Source organism: Syzygium oleosum, unplaced genomic scaffold (assembly GCF_021117445.2).
Source record: "Syzygium oleosum isolate NSW1041296 unplaced genomic scaffold, Sole_v2.1 Sole_v2.06, whole genome shotgun sequence".
NCBI lineage: Eukaryota > Viridiplantae > Streptophyta > Magnoliopsida > Myrtales > Myrtaceae > Syzygium > Syzygium oleosum.
In genome coordinates this window covers 2,965,102-2,982,917 of record NW_026607490.1, presented here as the reverse complement: position 1 = coordinate 2,982,917, position 17,816 = coordinate 2,965,102, and the positions used below count along the sequence as shown (strand labels likewise).

At 41.7% G+C, this 17,816-nt stretch overlaps 3 protein-coding genes and 1 pseudogene across 3 annotated transcripts; 3 read left to right on the top strand and 1 right to left on the bottom strand.

Annotated features, from left to right (window-relative positions):
* Positions 1 to 480: 480 nt before the first annotated feature.
* LOC115683002 (aspartyl protease family protein At5g10770-like) lies at positions 481 to 2,508 on the top strand. Its single transcript, XM_030607378.2, has 3 exons — positions 481 to 652; positions 1,183 to 1,593; positions 1,682 to 2,508. The coding sequence occupies exons 1-3, from the start codon at positions 481 to 483 to the stop codon at positions 2,506 to 2,508; spliced, it is 1,410 nt and encodes a 469-aa protein (XP_030463238.2).
* A 596-nt stretch (positions 2,509 to 3,104) lies between these two features.
* Positions 3,105 to 3,975, top strand: LOC115683003 (histone acetyltransferase MCC1-like). Its single transcript, XM_030607379.2, has 3 exons — positions 3,105 to 3,269; positions 3,480 to 3,579; positions 3,662 to 3,975. The coding sequence occupies exons 1-3, from the start codon at positions 3,105 to 3,107 to the stop codon at positions 3,973 to 3,975; spliced, it is 579 nt and encodes a 192-aa protein (XP_030463239.2).
* Positions 3,976 to 5,429: 1,454 nt separating this feature from the next.
* LOC115683004 (aspartyl protease family protein At5g10770-like) lies at positions 5,430 to 7,183 on the top strand (annotated as a pseudogene).
* A 676-nt stretch (positions 7,184 to 7,859) lies between these two features.
* On the bottom strand, positions 7,860 to 10,558 carry LOC130138358 (premnaspirodiene oxygenase-like). Its single transcript, XM_056312173.1, has 2 exons — positions 9,593 to 10,558; positions 7,860 to 8,635 (listed from the first exon to the last, which is right to left on the bottom strand). The coding sequence occupies exons 1-2, from the start codon at positions 10,520 to 10,522 to the stop codon at positions 8,000 to 8,002; spliced, it is 1,566 nt and encodes a 521-aa protein (XP_056168148.1). The 5' UTR covers positions 10,523 to 10,558; the 3' UTR covers positions 7,860 to 7,999.
* Positions 10,559 to 17,816: the final 7,258 nt, after the last annotated feature.

Below are 17,816 nucleotides of genomic sequence, written 5' to 3'. Positions count from 1 at the left end.
TCTTTTTAATTCCTAGCAAGTTTACAAGGCTCGATGCGTCGCATTGGCCGTAACGTGTTTAACTTACCTCTGCAGCAGCTTATAACGGAGACCAAACGCAACACTCTCATTCTTTCTCTGTCAACAAAGTAAAACCCCATCACAAGAATCCAATTACATGCATGGTTTAGATAAGTCCAATGCCGTAGACTGCTCTTTCTTTTCGGATCATTTACAATGCCGTTGGCTATGCCAACTGTACGAGTGCTCTGCTCTTCCCACATAGGAGAAGTGCGAGACTAATGAACATTGTTTTGCAGGTCAACCTACGAATCAAGCACGCACACGTAAGCAGTTCAATCACTAATTAGGATTATAAATTGTAAGAGTTGGCAATGTGGTTCACATTGTGAAGCGGAAACAATCACGTATACATAAGCTGCATATGCGAAAGAGTGGATCGTAGGAGAATCGTGCTATTGCAATACGCGAACGACGAAGATGGCTGCTTTGTATGTGCGCAACTGCATGAGGACTTTACTCTTTGTTTCTCTTCTCAGTCTCGTGTTCTCCTTGGATAAGGGTTATGCACAGAGAGTGCAATACAAGCCGGAGAGCCACCACATCTTCCAATTCAGCTCTCTATTACCTTCTGCTTCTTGCACATCTTCAGGTATTGGTACTAACAAACCCTTCCCCCCCATAAAAAATATATATATGTATGTATATTTATATTGTGTGAGATGATTGTCCTTTTGATTTTTCTCTGTCGTGATTACTCTTTTGATTTTTTAGTGTCATGATTGCCCTTTTGATTTTTCACTCTCATATGTGATTGCTAAAGTGATTTCCCAATCTTATGCATTGACTAGTTATATAATATATATATGTATGTAAATGTAATGTGGGTGAATCTCATTGATTGGTGATAATATATGTTGTCCTGTCTCAGTGATGAGTCGGTCTCTCAATTACCGTGTCACCTCAAATAGGGTGTCGTCAATCCATGTCGGAATCTATCGATCCTAGCTAAGATTAACGATTTCAAAGCATCAACCTTGTGTGAGGAAATTAATGGAAAAAGAAGAAGAAGCTAAAAACAGGAAGATTTTTTGGAATGATCAAGTCCTAGAGAAAATTCACATTAATCTAATTCTGCATTAGATTAGCTCCTACAAGCTATCATAGTATATTATGATGCAGGTGGTATCCGGAAATCGTCCCTAGAAGTAGTGCACAAGCACGGTCCATGCTCTTCGAATGCTCAAGCCAAGCCTAACGCGCTCAACTACACGAAAATCCTGGTTGGAGACCAATTGAGGGTTGATTCGATTCGATCAAAGATCTCGACGAGCTTAGGAGGCTCAAAGGTCACTCTCCCGGCCATGCTCGGCATCCCATTCGACACGGTCGAGTACGTTGTGACCGTTAGCATCGGCTCGACACAGTCAAACCTCACGCTCATCTTTGACACAGGCAGCGACCTCACTTGGACTCAGTGCGAGCCTTGCTCATACTGCTACCCTCAATCCCAGCCGATCTTCGACCCATCTCACTCCTCGTCCTACGCTAATATGCCGTGTACCTCACCTGTGTGCAGTGCTTCTGGATCAGGTACATGTCTTTCAAGTACACATAGTTCTCTCTTTTTCTAAACAAGGACTGTGCCTCACAAGATTATGATTTTATTGAATGAGAGCAGCTATTTCAACAAGTTGCTTGGGCTCGACTTGTTATTACCAAATAAGTTACGGCGACAGTTCGTCTTCGTCCGGGAACCTTGCGACAGATACGTTGACGTTGACGTCCATGGATGTGATAAGCAACTTCCAATTCGGGTGCGGTGAAATCAATTATGGCCTCTTTGGCGAAGTGGCCGGCCTGCTTGGCCTTGCCCGGGACGGCTTGTCGATCGTGGGACAAACCGCCAGCAAGTATGGCCAATATTTCTCGTATTGCTTGCCCTCATCGTCCAGCTCAACGGGGTACTTAACATTTGGCAACACTAGTGAATCGCCAAAGTCATCAACCTTCACAACGATGGCAACAATTCCAGGAAGCCCATTTTTCTATGGCATCAACATAATGGAAATTGCTGTAGGAGGGACTACATTGCCAATCCCGTCGACAGTCTTCACAAACGCAGGGGCGATCATCGACTCTGGGACCGTGATCACGCGACTGCCCCTGACGGCGTACAATGCCATGAGGACGGCTTTCCAGAAAGAGATGGCGAGCTACAAGAGGGCACAGGGTGTCGGAATCTTAGACACGTGCTATGATCTCCGCAACACACAATCGGTCGTGGTCCCAAAGATAGGGTTCACTTTCAGCGGAGGGGTGTTCGTGGACTTGGACCGTAGCGGCATATTGTACACCATAAGCGATGCGCAGGTTTGCCTTGCGTTCGCGCCGAACAGTGATGACACCGAGATCGCCATTTACGGAAACGTGCAGCAAAAGACGTTCGAGGTGATCTATGATGTTGCCGGAGGACAACTAGGTTTTGCCCCTAATGGTTGTCCATAAACTGAAGTATAGAGCGACAAAGATAAAACATACAAAATAAAGAATGTGACATCCTTATGACGTCACATTTTGGGTCTCATGGAAGCCAAGAAATAAGTAAGAGTCTGTTTTGCGATGTCTACTTGTGGTTATGTTGGAATGTGGCTGTCCAGTATATAATTAATTATGTGCTGGATGGTGGCTGTTCAGGATATATATACTTACGCGGTTATCTTCTATTCCTATTGGAGCTTCCTTGTTCTCCCTTGTTCAAGAAGAGACATATTGTAGATCTTCCTATCCCTAAACTTCTCTCTGGCTTGCTCATTTTTCATAGAAATTTCTTACAAAATCCCGGTTTATGTGAGCCAAACTCACATGAATCATCAAATCAGGTAGAGACTCGCATGATTTGATGTTTCATATGAGTTTAGCTTACATGAATCGGACCGTGTTTGCAATAATTGCTCATTTTCACGGTCAGAACAACAAAAGAAAAAGCTACCAAATGGAATCCGTGATAGGATGAAGCTAACACCATACATCTGATAATCAAAGAACTAATCAATCATACGCAGTTGATGTGGTTTTGTAGATCGACTAGATGGTTTTCTTGAATGAGCAGTTGGATTTACAGGTATGAATCTGAGTTCTTCCAATATGTAGTCCACGGACGTGGTATAGTGTCTTGGGCAGCCAGTGACCATATCCGTGATGACGGAAAATGTGATGAGCTAATTGGATTCGTATTGGCAAGGGTTGTTCTAGCAAAAGAAAGTGAGGTGAGCGTCTACTGTCATTGGGTGATCACTTTTATTGAAGCTTCTTACTATATCGTTCTTCCTCAAGCACTATTGGAGCCGGAAATGGATTCTCTGTTATGAAACTGAAGAAGATTCTGGGGGGTGTGTTAATATAGCTTTACGCTTTGATGCCATAAGAGTACGAGTTTCTGAATTTGAAAATTCTTTCAATTAAAATTGTGCTTGCAGATCATGGATCTGCTCAACTCTGATTCCGCAGAATCAAAATGGTCATTAGTCTACAATTTGACGCTGGGACTGATGGATAGTTACAGAAATCTTGGAATACGTGGGTCCGTGTTCTCTTTCTCTGTGGCTTTTTATCCTATTCTGTGAGCACTAAAGGAACCAACTTGTTCTTTGATGTTCAGCCTCTTCCCTTATTCTTGAGGTTATCAAGTATGCCTCTAGCATCCCAACTAGTCGAGCTGTTTATTTGCATGTGATAGCTTACAACTTTCCCGCCATACACCAATACAAGAAAATGTCATTGGGTTTTTATCTGATTGATGGCCAGCATTATCATTCGTACCTGTTTGTTTACTTTGTAAAAGGGTGTCAGTCTCCTTGCTCACCAGTGCAAGTTTCCAAACAGCTATATGGGACTGTGATGCTGTATTTGCCATTGGCTGTTTTTTATTTGGTAAAAGAAAGAATGCATGTTATTCCTCTTATTCTTCTTTAGATTCTGTCGGGTGACAGTTTCCTTTGCCAGAACGTCATCTGACTGAAAATTTAAGTTCCAATGTTTTAGGTCATTTTCTATGTGCTCTGTTAGAGCTTCTTCTAGATGATCGATTTCCTAATCTTCTCTTGCTAATTTAACTACCGGCATGGCATAGATGCTCCTGGGTTCTTATACTCTTCAAGTTTGATTTATTTAGTTGTCCAAGGTGTCATCACACTGATTTTGAGACTATCAAAGTTGTCCAAAACAAATTAAAGAACAAAAATATACAGAGCGGTTTCCGTTGATTACTGCAGAGCTATGGAGCATTGAAGGAAGGTTGGTGGAGGGTCCAGATGCAATGAAGCTCATCCTCCAATATAGGCAGCACAGAACAAGAGAATCCTCGAGTCTCAGAGAGTTGGGAATGAATGTATTCTATGTGTACGTTTTGTTAACCAATAGTCAGTATTTTAGGGAAGGATACGGATATACCGTCGGCTTTGTACTTTTTGTTCGTACCAGCATACGGTAATGAACGTGTGTGTGTGTATTGTTTCCCAACTCATTGTTTGATGATGATTCATACCTTGAAGATTGCAGCTGATAAGGATGTCATCTCTTGGAAAATTACTTGACTGAGGAACCAAGGCGCATCCTCCACCGGCCCATTGCTCTAGGGCTTACCAGTGGACGATAACTAACTAGTTTCATGAATGCACCACCAACGCACGCGGCGTGGCAACAAGAGAGGGGTTGGGAAAGGAATGAAAGAGAGATTTAATCCATGTCTGAAGCACAGTGACAATTTGATCAATGTACTGTAGAGCTATCTCTCGAAGATACCCTTGAAGGGGATGGAGGTGTGATTTGGCCGAGAGTTTGAAGCTTACATATGACCACGAAAGCTTTTACATATCATAATACTGATCTCATTTCCAATGAAACGATATTAGAGGAATCATTCATCTTTGGATCCTCTCTTTTTTTTATTACTGGCAACTATACAAGGCTCAAACCCTCGTATTCGCCATCATGTTCAACTTATCTCTTCGATGGCTTATGACAGAGGCCAAATGCAACAATCTCATTCTTTCTTTGTCAACAAAGTATAACCCCATCACAAATATCCAATTACATAAATGGCTTAATTTAGATAAGTCCAATGCCGATTACAATGCCAAATATATGTGCGCTCCTCTTCCCACGTGCAGGAAGTGCGAGACTACAGAACATTGTTTTGCTCCGTCAAACTATGAATTAGGATCATGAATTGTAAGAGTTGGCAATGTGGTTCACATTGTGCAGCGGAGACAATTGCATATATATATAAGCTGTTTATGCGAAACAATGGATCCTAAGAGAGTAACGCTATAGCAATACATGCATGTCGAAGATGGCTGCTTCGTTTTTGCACAACTTCATGAGGACTTTACTCTCTGTTTCTCTTCTCAGTCTTGCGTTCTCTTTGGATGAGGGTTACGCACAAAGAATACAAGTCTGAGAGGCACCACATCTTCGAAGTCAGCTCGCTATTGCCTTCTGCTTCTTGCACACCTTCATCTACTAGTACTAACAAAACTCTCTCTCTCTCTCTCTCTCTCTCTCTCTCTCTCTCTCTCTCTCTCTCTCTCTCGTCACTATTATAATGTATGCCGTCCCGTCTCAATGATGAGTCAGTCTCTTAATTACCGCATCACCTCAGATAGGGTGTTGTCAAACCATGTCAGAATCTATTAACCTTAGCTAGAACTAATGATGTTCAAAACATCAACCGTGTGTGAGGAAATTAATGAAAAAAAGCTAAACTGGTGGACGTTTTTGGAATGATCAAGTTCCTACTGAAAATTCACACTACTAGAGGTGGTATCCGCAAATCATCACTAGAAGTACTGCACAAGCACGGTCCATGCTCTCCGCACACTCGAGCCAACCCAAACACACTTAACCACACGAAAATCCTGGTTGGAGACCAATCAAGGGTCAATTCGATCCAATCTAAGATCTCAACGAGCAGCAGCAACAACACCAACAAAGGAGGCAGTTTAGGAGGTTTAAAGGCCACTGTCCCAGCCAAGCTCGGCATCCCATTTGACACGGTTGAGTACGTTGTGACTGTTGGCATTGGCTCACCAAAGCCATCGAAGATCACGCTGATCGATCTTCGACACCGGCAGCGACCTCACTTGGACTCAGTGCGAGCCATGCTCATTCTGTTACCCTCAATCTGAGCCGATCTTCGACCCGTCCCACTCCTCATCCTATGCTAGTGCACCTTGTACCTTGCCGGTGTGCAGTGGTTCTGGATCAGGTATATATCTTTAAAAAACACACGGTTCTCTCCTTGTTCTGGATAAGGATTGTGCCTGATAAGATAATGATTTTATTCATGAGAGCAGGTATTTCAACAAGTTGCTCTGGCTCAACTTGCGATTACGAAATAATTTACGGCGACCTATCAGTTTCATCTGGGAACCTCGCGACCGACACGTTGACGTTGACGTCCACGGATGTTATAAGGAACTTCCAATTCAGGTGCGGTGGATTCAATTTTGGCCTCTTTGGCAAGGTGGCTGGCCTGCTTGGCCTAGCCCGGGACGGCTTGTCGATCGTGGGACAAACTGCGAGCAAGTACGGCCAATATTTCTCCTATTGCTTGCCCTCATCATCCAGCTCAACGGGGTACTTGACATTTGGCAAGACTAGTGAAACGCCTAAGTCGTTAACCTTCACACCGATTGCAACAATTCATGAAAGCTCAGTATTCTATGGCATCAACATAGTGGAAATCACAGTAGCCGGGACTAAATTGCAAATCCCGTCGACAGTCTTCTCGAAGGCAGATGCTATCATTGACTCCGGGACTGTCATCACGCGATTGCCCCCGACGGCATACAATGCCATTAGGACGGCTTTCTGGAAGGAGATGGCAAGCTACAAGAGGGCAAAGAGCTTCGAAATCCTAGACACTTGCTATGATCTCCATAACACAAAGTCGGTCGTCGTCCCAAAGATAAGGTTCACCTTTAGGGGAGGCGCGTTCATGGACTTGGATCATAGCGGCATATTGTACACCATGAGCGATTCGCAGGTTTGCCTCGCGTTCGCGGCAAACAGCGACAACACTGACCTCGTCATCTACGGAAACATGTAGCAAAAGACGTTTGAGGTGATCTATGATGTTGCCGGAGGACAACTAGGTTTTGCCCCTAATGGTTGTCCATAAACTACAACTATAGAGCCACAAAACAGACATAAAAAATAAAGAATGTGTCGTCTTTATGATGTCACATTTTGGGTCTTATGGAAGTCGAGAAATAAGTTGAAGAGTCTGGTTTGAAATGTTTACTTGTGTTTATGTTGGATTGTGGCTGTCCAGTGTACAAATAGTAATGCGGTTATCTTCTTCTCCTATGGAAGCTGCCTTGTTCTCCCTTGTTCAAGAAGTGACATATTGTTTTTTTTTTTTTGGTAAAGTAAGTAACATATTGTTGAGCTTTCTTTCACTAAAATTTCCTTTGGCTTGCTCATTTTTGTCATGGATATTTCTTACAAGATCCCGATTTATGTGAGCCGAACTCCCGTGAATTGCAAAATCAGGTGGGCACCCTCACGATATGGTGTTTCATGTGAATTGAGCATACATGAACCGTGATTGCGCATGTAATAGTTACTTGTTTTTCCGATCAGAACGACAAAATGAAAAGGCTAAAAGCCACGTCTTCTCGGAATTGATTTTGTGTTAAACAAATGGAATCCCTGATAGAATGAAGCTAGTACCACACGTCTGATCATCAAAGAACTAATCAATCATATGCAGTAACAAGAAAATTTAGTGCATATGGAGTTCGCAAGGTCGCTTTTGATCACATGAGCTCGTTTATTGGATTCAGCAAGTCCCAAAATAGGAACTGCAATATCATACAAGTGACAGAAGCAAAAACACAAACAGAATTAAATTCTCCAACCATGAACTCCCCCACACATGTGGTAGACTTGACTAATGACTTCATCTAACACGCATGGCTGCATATCTTAATAACTACTTATCATAATCTCCATCGTAAGAGAAGGGGACACAGGGCTCAGCAACCATGATCAAGGGAGTCTTCCTGCTAGAAGTGATCCCAAAAGTCTCAGACATGTCCAGGTCTCCTGCCTTAAGCCCATCAGCCAGAGACCAGTCGAAGTGGTACAGGAGCTGAGCCAAGGGAAGCTCAATGTTTGCAATCCCAAAATTGATCCCAGGACAAATCCTCCTCCCACCACCAAAGGGTATGTACTCGAAGCTCGATCCTCTGAAATCAACTGAAGAGTTCATGAACCTCTCGGGCACAAATGACTCAGCGTCTGACCAGAACCCGGGGTCCCTCCCCACTGCATAAGTGTTGATCACAATCTTGGTCTTCTTGGGGATCTCGTAGCCGTTGATCGTGCACGCCTCCCTCGACTCTCTGGCCATGAGCGGGCCCGGCGAGTGCATCCTCAGGGTTTCCTTGACTACGAGCTTCAGGTACTCGAGGCCCTGGATGTCCTGCTCGCGGACCTGGGTCTTGCCCTTGAGGACGGCTCGGACCTCGGCCTGCGCCTTCTCCATCACTCTGGGGTTTCGCAGCATCTCGGAGAATGCCCAGTCTATGGTCGTCGAGGATGTGTCTGTCGCAGCAGAAAATATTTCCTGCACATAACAAGAAAAATTACGAACAGATTGATCTAAGATTTCAGAATGATGTCCATAAAAAGTACATGAAAGATAAAGTGTCATATGATATGATGAGTTGGTAAATATTTTTTTATTAAGACTTCTTGCCACCCACACACACACACACACACACACACACACACACACACACACACACATATATATATGTATGTATGTATGTATGTATGTATATGTATCAAAGCAGTTCACACTGATTAGTATATATTATATACATTTGCAGCCGTATAGAAATAGTTGCATTAGATCAGATGTCGCAACAAACATGTATGGAAGTGTGGCGTCATCGAGATGGTCAAACTTGGACTCGAAGGCTATTTAGAGCTTTGAATAAGTGTGTGTGTATATATATACAAAATAAAATTTATGGAGACTGTATTTTTCTGAGCAAAACTATATATGGAGATCACTTCGAATCTCACGGAAACTTTAAAACAAACTCTTGATTTGGGAATAACATAAAAATAACAAGGGGAAAACTCTATGATCCACCAAGCGATGTATTCTTGTGATGCATCTTGAGAACATTAGGGTTTCATGGATGTGGTCATCATATTTTCTATCAAGAATACATATTAGACGATCCATTCCATGGTTAAAATTCTCGTATGCCGACTCTATATTGATTAATAAGAGCTCTTTTTTGCAAATATAAGTAGGTAATTAAATGACTTAAATCGAATATTTCGTAGCGAGTGTGAGATCCTTATGATAAAGCCAAAACGGACTGCTAGCTAGCGCTAGCCGCCCCTCCCCTTCACTTCACTTATGAAAGAAAAGAAAGAAAAGTAGAAAATTTATAGTATTTAAATAGTACATGCATATATAAAAGATCAAGCAGTATAAAAGCTCATTAATAACTAAGATAGAAGAAAAGTACATATTTAGTGAAATTATTCATGAAACAGGCCTTACCATGACAATATTTTTGATGACGTGTGGCTTGATGAAGTAGTTCATTTCACTACTCTTTTGGAGATTCAAGAGCACATCCACAAGATCTTCTCTTGCATTTTTGTCCTCGTTGTTCCCATCGTTTCCCTTCAATTTCTCCCTGTGTTCTTCAATGATGTGATCAAGAATCACATCGATCTTCTTGTGCAGTCTCTCCCAAGCCGGTTTCATTCTTGAGAGATAACGCAAGAACCAAATTGAAGGGAAGAGATCTGGGAGCTCAAATCCACCACCAAGCAATGTCACTTCCTTGAGGAAAGACAGGAACTCATCTCTATATTTACATCTCTCACCAAATGCTGCCCTAGAGGTGACGTCGTTAATCAAGTTCAGTACCATCTTGCTCAAGTTCATAGGCTTTCCTTGAGATGATTGTATTGCTTTCATCATGTTCCAACACTCTTGCTCTCTTATGGATCTAAAAGAGAGGACCCTCTTCATGCTCAGGAGCTCCAGCACGCAAATCTTGCGCATCTGCCTCCAGTACTCGCCGTAGGGCGAGAACACGAAGCTTGAGTTCTCATAGGACATGACCTCAAGGGCGGTGATCTCGGGCCTCTGGGCGAAGGTGAGCTCATTCTTGCCAAGGATTTCCTTGACCATGTCCGCCGACGAGATGACAATTGTCAGGATCTCGCCTAGTTGGAGGCGCATGATCGGCCCATGTTTCTTGGCCAACTCCCGGAGCGAGTGGTGAGGGAGCGACCCTGTCATCTGGTGAAGGTTCCCCAGAAGGGGGAGCATCTTCGGCCCTGGAGGCAATTTCGAAGAAGGGTCTTTGGCATTATTGGATTTTTTCCATTTCTTTAGAATGAGGAAGAGGAAGAGGAGGGAAGCGAAGATGACAGAAGGAGAAGGCAACAGGATTGCCATTGAAGAGAATATTGTCATTGCTGCGGAGGAAGGAAGTGGTATGTTCGCATGCAAGGCTTCAGACGTGGTATAAGCTCTTCTTGTGCTCTGACTTATATAGTTGATGGATATTAATAAAATAATGATGGGGTTTACATCTATCTTTGACATTTGAAGTTAAGATGCATTAATTCATGGAACGGTCTCTCTTCTGAAAAATCTTCTTTAGCTTACAAAAGCTGGCAGCTAAGAATTGCATGAAAATTATCAAAAAAGTCCTAAAATTATTACATTTTTGCTAATTCAGTCCCAAATATTTTAACAGTGTCAATTGAGTCCTAAATCATTTCACGGCTTGCCAATTGAGTCCAATCGGCTAATTTTGGTCTGAAATTGCTTATGTGGACACCGGCCGTCCCATGTGGCACGGCTGCCACTGACATGGACATTTTTAATAATTTTTTTCAATTTTTCATAATTTTTTTGGTTTTTTTTCTTTTCTCTTTCCTTTTCTTTACTTTTTATTGTTTTTTGGAGTGAGGGCCGGCAACCCTCACCGACTCTGGGCAATGGCGTCACGGCCCTCGCCCACGCCCTCGCCAGGTCTAGCCCTCACTCCAAAAAATAAAAAAAAGTAAAGAAAAGGAAAAAAACTATAAAAATTTAAAATATTATTAAAAATATCAATGTCAGCAATTTTCGGCCAATTCTTCTTGTACAGGCATGAATTCAAGCTTCATTTTAGAATTCCACGACAAACAAATAGAGATTGGATCATTAACTTAGCGTGCCACGACAAAACTTCTGTGTGCTTTCGGAGCTCGATCGATGACACCATTTATTTAATTTAATTATAGTGCATGTGTTGAGATTCATAGATTTCTCTTTTTTCTCCTTTGGAATTATAACGTCGTTTGGATGGGATGAGGGTCCGATGTATTGCTCGGACAACATTAGAAAAAGTATCGGGACATATCGTAGGACAATCTAGACTAAGAGGCATTTGTATTTTCAGCAGAATGAATGTTTGTGAACCAAACCCATATCATCATGCGACAAGTTTGTTGATACACCTGTTGAAAACTCAACGTAATTCAAAGTCTGACCGTGGACCATTGACAATATTGACAATTCCATAAGCATGTGGGCTTTGCCGGAGCATAAAGTTTACAATTAGCCACCATAGCAACAGATAAGATTAGGACCTAAGCAAATCCCTAAAATACTTTATTCAGGATATCATCCAGACCTCGGGATCCCCTGAATTTAAAGCAGAAAGAGGGTATTTTCACCTCCCCGGGAAGAAGAAGATTTGGAAGAGATTGAGAGGGCAGAGCATGCGGACACCGGCAAGTTAAAATAAGGAGCATATCCGTGAAACCCGGCGTCACTGCAATGCAAACGGATAGACTGCGAAGACCCCTGTCAAAGTTTCGGCTCCCTTCCTTTAATGAGGATACTCTTAACCGAACACCAAGAATCCAAGAGAAGCCCCTGGTTTATCAATCACATTTCAAGAATTAAACATGAAATACTCGATCATTTGCGGGCTTCTAATGCGTTTTTTCTCTAGATTACATATTCGAATAATGGAATGAGTTCCATGATTGAACAAAATAATGTAAAATATATACTGAGATCACTTTTACTAGATTGAGTTAAGAAAACATATACCGAGATCACTTTTACTAGATTGAGTTATGAAGTTATTTTTGCCGTATCACTTAATAAATGAATTGAGTATGTAACCCAATTTCTAACTCCTCTAGAGCTACTCTATATTAAAAAAAAATGGGTAATAGAATATGGAAGCCTAAGTAGATGTTTTCTATTAGCAATAATAACCATGAAGAAAGATCAAATTGGGTTGGATAGGGAAAAAACCACCAAAAACCCCAAACTTTCCCACTTGTGACACATTTACCCCGAACTTTTTTTTGTGACACCAAAAACCCCAAACTTTGTTATTTGTGACACATTTACCCCGATATACATTGTCCATGGGCATTTTCGTCTTTTTAGCTTTTTCTTTTTCTTTTTACTTTTTTTTCTTTCCGGCGAGGCCCCGTCGGGCGAGGGCCGCCCTCGTCGATCCGGCGAGGGCCGCCTCGCCGGCGTCGGGCGAGGCTCGCCCTCGCTCGCCCGAGGAGGCGAGCCGCCCGCGCCGGCGAGGCTCGCCTCGCCCGGGCGAGCGAGGGCGAGCCTCGCCGGCTCGGGCGAGCCTCACCGGCTCGGGCGAGGAGGGCGAGGCTTGCCGCGTGCCGGCGAGCCTCGCCCGGCCCGGGCGAGGAGGCGGAGGCTCGCCCTCGCTCGCCCAAGCGGGCGAGCCTCGCGCGGCGTCGGGCGAGCCTCGCCACGGCCTCGGGCGAGGGAGGCGAGGCTTGCGCGTCGGCGAGCCTCGCCCTCCTCGCCCAGGCCGGGCGAGCCTCGCGGCGTCGGGCGAGCCTCCTCCTCTCGCCAGCCAGGGCGAGGCTCGCCCGGCGCCGGCGAGCGAGGGCGGCCTCGCCCGACGCCGACGAGCGAGGGCGGCCTCGCCACGCAGCGAGGCCGCCCCACGGAAGAAAAAAAAAAAAAGAAAAAGAAAAAGCTAAAAAGACGAAAATGCCCATGGACAATGTATATCGGGGTAAATGTGTCACAAATAATAAAGTTTTGGATTTTTGGTGTCACAAAAAAAAGTTCGGGGTAAATGTGTCACAAGTGAGAAAGTTTGGGGTTTTTGGTGGTTTTTTCCCTTATAAGATAGCATGTTGGACCTACCAAGAGGGCTCTCAAATCGACGTCGGTCAGCAATTTCAGCTGGCGGCTTGGAAAGGTTGGCGGCGGCTTGGAAAGGTTGGCGGCGGCTTATATCCTGTATTTGTCTTTCGAAGGAATTTGTCTCTATGTTTGCTTCCGTACCTTGGCAAGTTTATATGTTTTTGGAATGAATTTTCAACTATAAAATCGTCCAACTTCGTCTGTATTTTCATCCAGATAGGAAAATTATCTAAATTTATTGTGGAAATGTTAATTCAATTCTAAATTTTTCAATTTTATCAATTTAGTCCCAAACTTCATCTTTATTTTCATCTAGATAGGAAAATTATCCAATTAATCATAAATCCATTGTTCAAGTGCCAATTCAGTACTAAATTTTTCGATTTTGCCAATTTAGTCTCAAATCTTTTTGTGCAAAATTTCAATGTAAATTGACATATGCACAATAGATTTAAGACAGGTTGGACAATTCCTGCCATTGTTACTCATCAGCCAATCAATGCAGAGAGGCCCAATGGCAAGTCCAAATATATACAAAAAGAGGGGGGAGGGGGCGGGGGATTCCAACAAATACATCTCATCAATAAAGTAACTGTGTGTTGTACAGTTATTCGGTATGTCATTTTCTAGATCATAAAATTTTCATTTTAAGACACATAACTTAGCACAAAATATTTTTTTTTCTCAAACGTTGTGTGATATGGAGGAGCATCACAAGACAAGACAAAAGTTCGTTACACAATCCATCAACAACAGCCCCATCAAAACCCACCACTAGCACGACATTGTCTACTTTGGTTTCAGATCAGCCGAACTTTCACAACCCAGAAGTACGAGACTTATTTACTTATATAATTATCCAAGTTATAACGATTTGAGATCAAAGACATATTAAATGTGTAATATCCTTCCGGTCACGATATCATTACATGCAATCTCACCCACATATCGTTTTGCTCATAGCTCATCGACTTTAGGGCAACATTGTAACGTTCCTTACTGGTGTGAGGTTGTAGATTTATCTATCAGTGAAACAGCATGAGATCATCAATATATTCGACTCGGAAAACGAGGAAAAAACAGATGAGAGAATGAAGTCACCATCCACATCTTGCGAGGAACGAAATCCGACATGGCCTTGCCCCAAAGTTGCCAAAGCAACAACGTGGGTTTGAACAATGGGAGAGAACGTCCCTTCGTTGAATCCGAGAATTCAAGATTTTTCTTCCGACAAATTAAATGGCGGCAATTTGACTACTCCTTTGATTTTTGCTTCGCATATGAAGTCAAGGATTTTGATTGTTATAACTAGCGGTCACTGATTACACCAACCCATGCCGCGAAATTAATTGTAACGTGAGGCTGCGCTTGTTTTTGCGAAAAAATAAATTATTTAAAAAATGTTTACCTAAAAAAATCATTTATGTTTTTTGAAAAAATTAGTCAATTGAAAATATTTTCAATATCGACAACAGTTTATGTGTAAATATTTTCGTGGACGATGAAAAAGAATTTCCGTTCATTCATTTTGTAAGAAAATACAACCGATCATTTTTAAGGAAAATGTTTTCCAAATCATCTATTTTTCGCGAAACAAACCATGCCCAATGAATTTATTTTCTACATATATGGGTGGATGCACTCGAGTGCAATGACGGACCGAAAATTCGAGACTAGAGGTAGCGAAATAAAAAAATTCAGTTATTTATCATATATAAAGTTTTTCGAAAAAATTTTCCTCTTAAAATAAGAGAAAATTTTTACCTTGAGAGCTAGGGCCACCTAAGTAGCACCGACATGCGACATGCGACACGCGACACGCAACACAACACGATACGCCGATACGTCATTTCTCAAAAAATAGAGAAATCCGATACATTGAGACACGTTGTATATTTAATGTATATTTTTATATATACATAATCAATGATCATTTTATGATTATTTCAATCAAATTAATTTGATTTAAATTCATAAATAAATAAATAAAAGAGTGTCGGTGTCCAACACTTGTCCGACACAACACTGAAGCCCCGGAGGGTGTCCGTGCATCCTAGGGGGCCACCGCTAGCTCTCTAAGTCTTGCCGAAGCTTGAGCGAAGGCGGGAAAATTACCAAAAAAGTCCTAAACCTTTTGCAGTTGTGCCAATTCAGTCCTAAACCTTTTTTTTTGGCCAATTCAGTCTTAAACCTTTTGCAAACCAGCCAATTCAGTCCTTTTGGCCAGTCGGCGTCCACGTGGCAATATTTTAATATTTTTTTTTATTATTTTCGAATTTTTTTTCCTTTTTTCTTTTTTTTTTCTTTTCCTTCTCCCCCCTGGCCTGTCCGGCCAGGGGGGAGGCTCGCCGGCGAGGGCCCAGCTCCGGCGAGGCGAGCTGGGCCCTCGCCGCCGCTGGGCGAATAGAATATGGGTAATAGAATATGGAAGCCTAAGTAGATGTTTTCTATTAGCAATAATAACCATGAAGAAAGATCAAATTGGGCTGGATAAGATAGCATGTTGGACCTACCAAGAGGGCTCTCAAATCGACGTCGGTCAGCAATTTCAGCTGGCTGCTTGGAAAGGTTGGCGGCGGCTTAGAAAAATGATACAAAATATATATATATATATATATATCCCGCATTTGTCTTTCGAAGGAATATGTCTCTATGTTTGCTTCCGTACCTTGGCAAGTTTATATGTTTTTGGAATGAATTTTCAACTATAAAATCGTCCAACTTCGTCTGTATTTTCATCCAGATAGGAAAATTATCTAAATTTATTGTGTAAATGTTAATTCAGTTCTAAACTTTTCAATTTTATCAATTTTGTCCCAAACTTCATCTTTATTTTCATCTAGATAGGAAAATTATCCAATTAATCATAAATCCATTGTTCAAGTGCCAATTCAGTACTAAACTTTTCGATTTTGTCAATTTAGTCTCAAATCTCTTTGTGCAAAATTTCAATGTAAATTGGCATATGCACAATAGGTTTAAGACAGGTTGGACAATTCCCGCCATTGTTACTCATCAGCCAATCAATGCAGAGAGGCCCAATGGCAAGTCCAAATATATATATAAAAAGAGGGGGGAGGGGGTGGGGGATTCCAACAAATACATCTCATCAACAAAGTTACTGTGTGTTGTACAGTTTTCGGTATGTCATTTTCTAGATCATAAAATTTTCATTTTAAGACACATAACTTAGCACAAAATATTTTTTTTTTCTCAAACGTTGTGTGATATGGAGGAGCATCACAAGACAAGACAAAAGTTCGTTACACAATCCATCAACAACAGCCCCATCAAAACCCACCACTAGCACGACATTGTCTACTTTGGTTTCAGATCAGCCGAACTTTCACAACTAAGAAGTACGAGACTTATTTACTTATATAATTATCCAAGTTATAACGATTTGAGATCAAAGACATATTAAATGTGCAATATCCTCCTGGTCACGATATTATTACAGGCAATCTCACCCACATACCGTTCTACTCATAGCTCATCGACTTTAGGACAACATTGTAACGTTCCTTACTAATGTGAGGTTACAGACTTATCTATCGGTGCAGCAGCGTGAGATCATCAACATATCCGACTCAGAAAACGAGGAAAAAACACCTGAGAGAATGAAGTCACCATCCGCATCTTGCGAGGAACGAAATCCGACATGGCCTTGCCCCCAAGTTGCCAAAGCAACAACGTGGGTTTGAATAATGGGAGAGAGCGTCCCTTCGTTGAATCCGAGAATTCAGGATTTCTCTTCCGACAAATTAAATGGCGGCAATTTGACTACTCCTTTGATTTTTGCTTCGCATATGAAGTCAAGGATTTTGATTTTTATAACTAGCAGTCACTGATTACACCAACCCATGTACACCGAACTTAGTAAAGCCAAAAAGACCGCGAAATTAATTGTAACGTGAGGCTCCGTTTGTTTTCGCGAAAAAATAAATTATTTGAAAAAAATCATTTATGTTTTTTTGAAAAAATTAGTCAATTGAAAATATTTTCAATATCAACAGCAGTTTATGTCTAAATATTTTCGTGGACGGTGAAAAAGAATTTCTGTTCATTCATTTTGTAAGAAAATACAACTGATCATTTTTAAGGAAAATATTTTCCAAATCATCTATTTTTCGCGAAACAAACAATGCCCTATGAATTTATTTTCTACATATATGGGTGGATGCACTCGAGTGCAATGACGGACCGAAAATTCGAGACTAGAGGTAGCGAAATAAAAAAAATTCAGTTATTTATCATATATAAAGTTTTTCGAAAAATTTTCCTCTTAAAATAAGAGAAAATTTTTACCTTGAGAGCTAGGGCCACCTAAGTTGCACCGGCATGCGACATGCGACACGCGACATAACACGATACGCCGATACGTCATTTCTCAAAAAATAGAGAAATCCGATACATTGAGACACGCTGTATATTTAATGTATATTTTTATATATACACAATAAATGATCATTTTATGATTATTTCAATCAAATTAATTTGATTTAAATTCATAAATAAATAAATAAAAGATTGTCGGTGTCCAACACGTGTCCCACACGACACCGAAGCCCCG

Bases quoted from the DNA above. Each gene is read 5' to 3' on its own strand.
- LOC115683002 (XM_030607378.2), top strand. From the start codon at position 481: ATGGCTGCTTTGTATGTGCGCAACTGCATGAGGACTTTACTCTTTGTT. The intron at 653-1,182 runs GTATTGGTACTA...ATTATGATGCAG, and splicing joins TGCTTCTTGCACATCTTCAG to GTGGTATCCGGAAATCGTCC. The intron at 1,594-1,681 runs GTACATGTCTTT...GAATGAGAGCAG, and splicing joins GTGCAGTGCTTCTGGATCAG to CTATTTCAACAAGTTGCTTG.
- LOC130138358 (XM_056312173.1), bottom strand. From the start codon at position 10,522: ATGACAATATTCTCTTCAATGGCAATCCTGTTGCCTTCTCCTTCTGTC. The intron at 8,636-9,592 runs GTAAGGCCTGTT...TGTTATGTGCAG, and splicing joins TCATCAAAAATATTGTCATG to GAAATATTTTCTGCTGCGAC.
- LOC115683003 (XM_030607379.2), top strand. From the start codon at position 3,105: ATGAGCAGTTGGATTTACAGGTATGAATCTGAGTTCTTCCAATATGTA. The intron at 3,270-3,479 runs GTGAGCGTCTAC...TTGTGCTTGCAG, and splicing joins TTCTAGCAAAAGAAAGTGAG to ATCATGGATCTGCTCAACTC. The intron at 3,580-3,661 runs GTGGGTCCGTGT...TTTGATGTTCAG, and splicing joins TTACAGAAATCTTGGAATAC to CCTCTTCCCTTATTCTTGAG.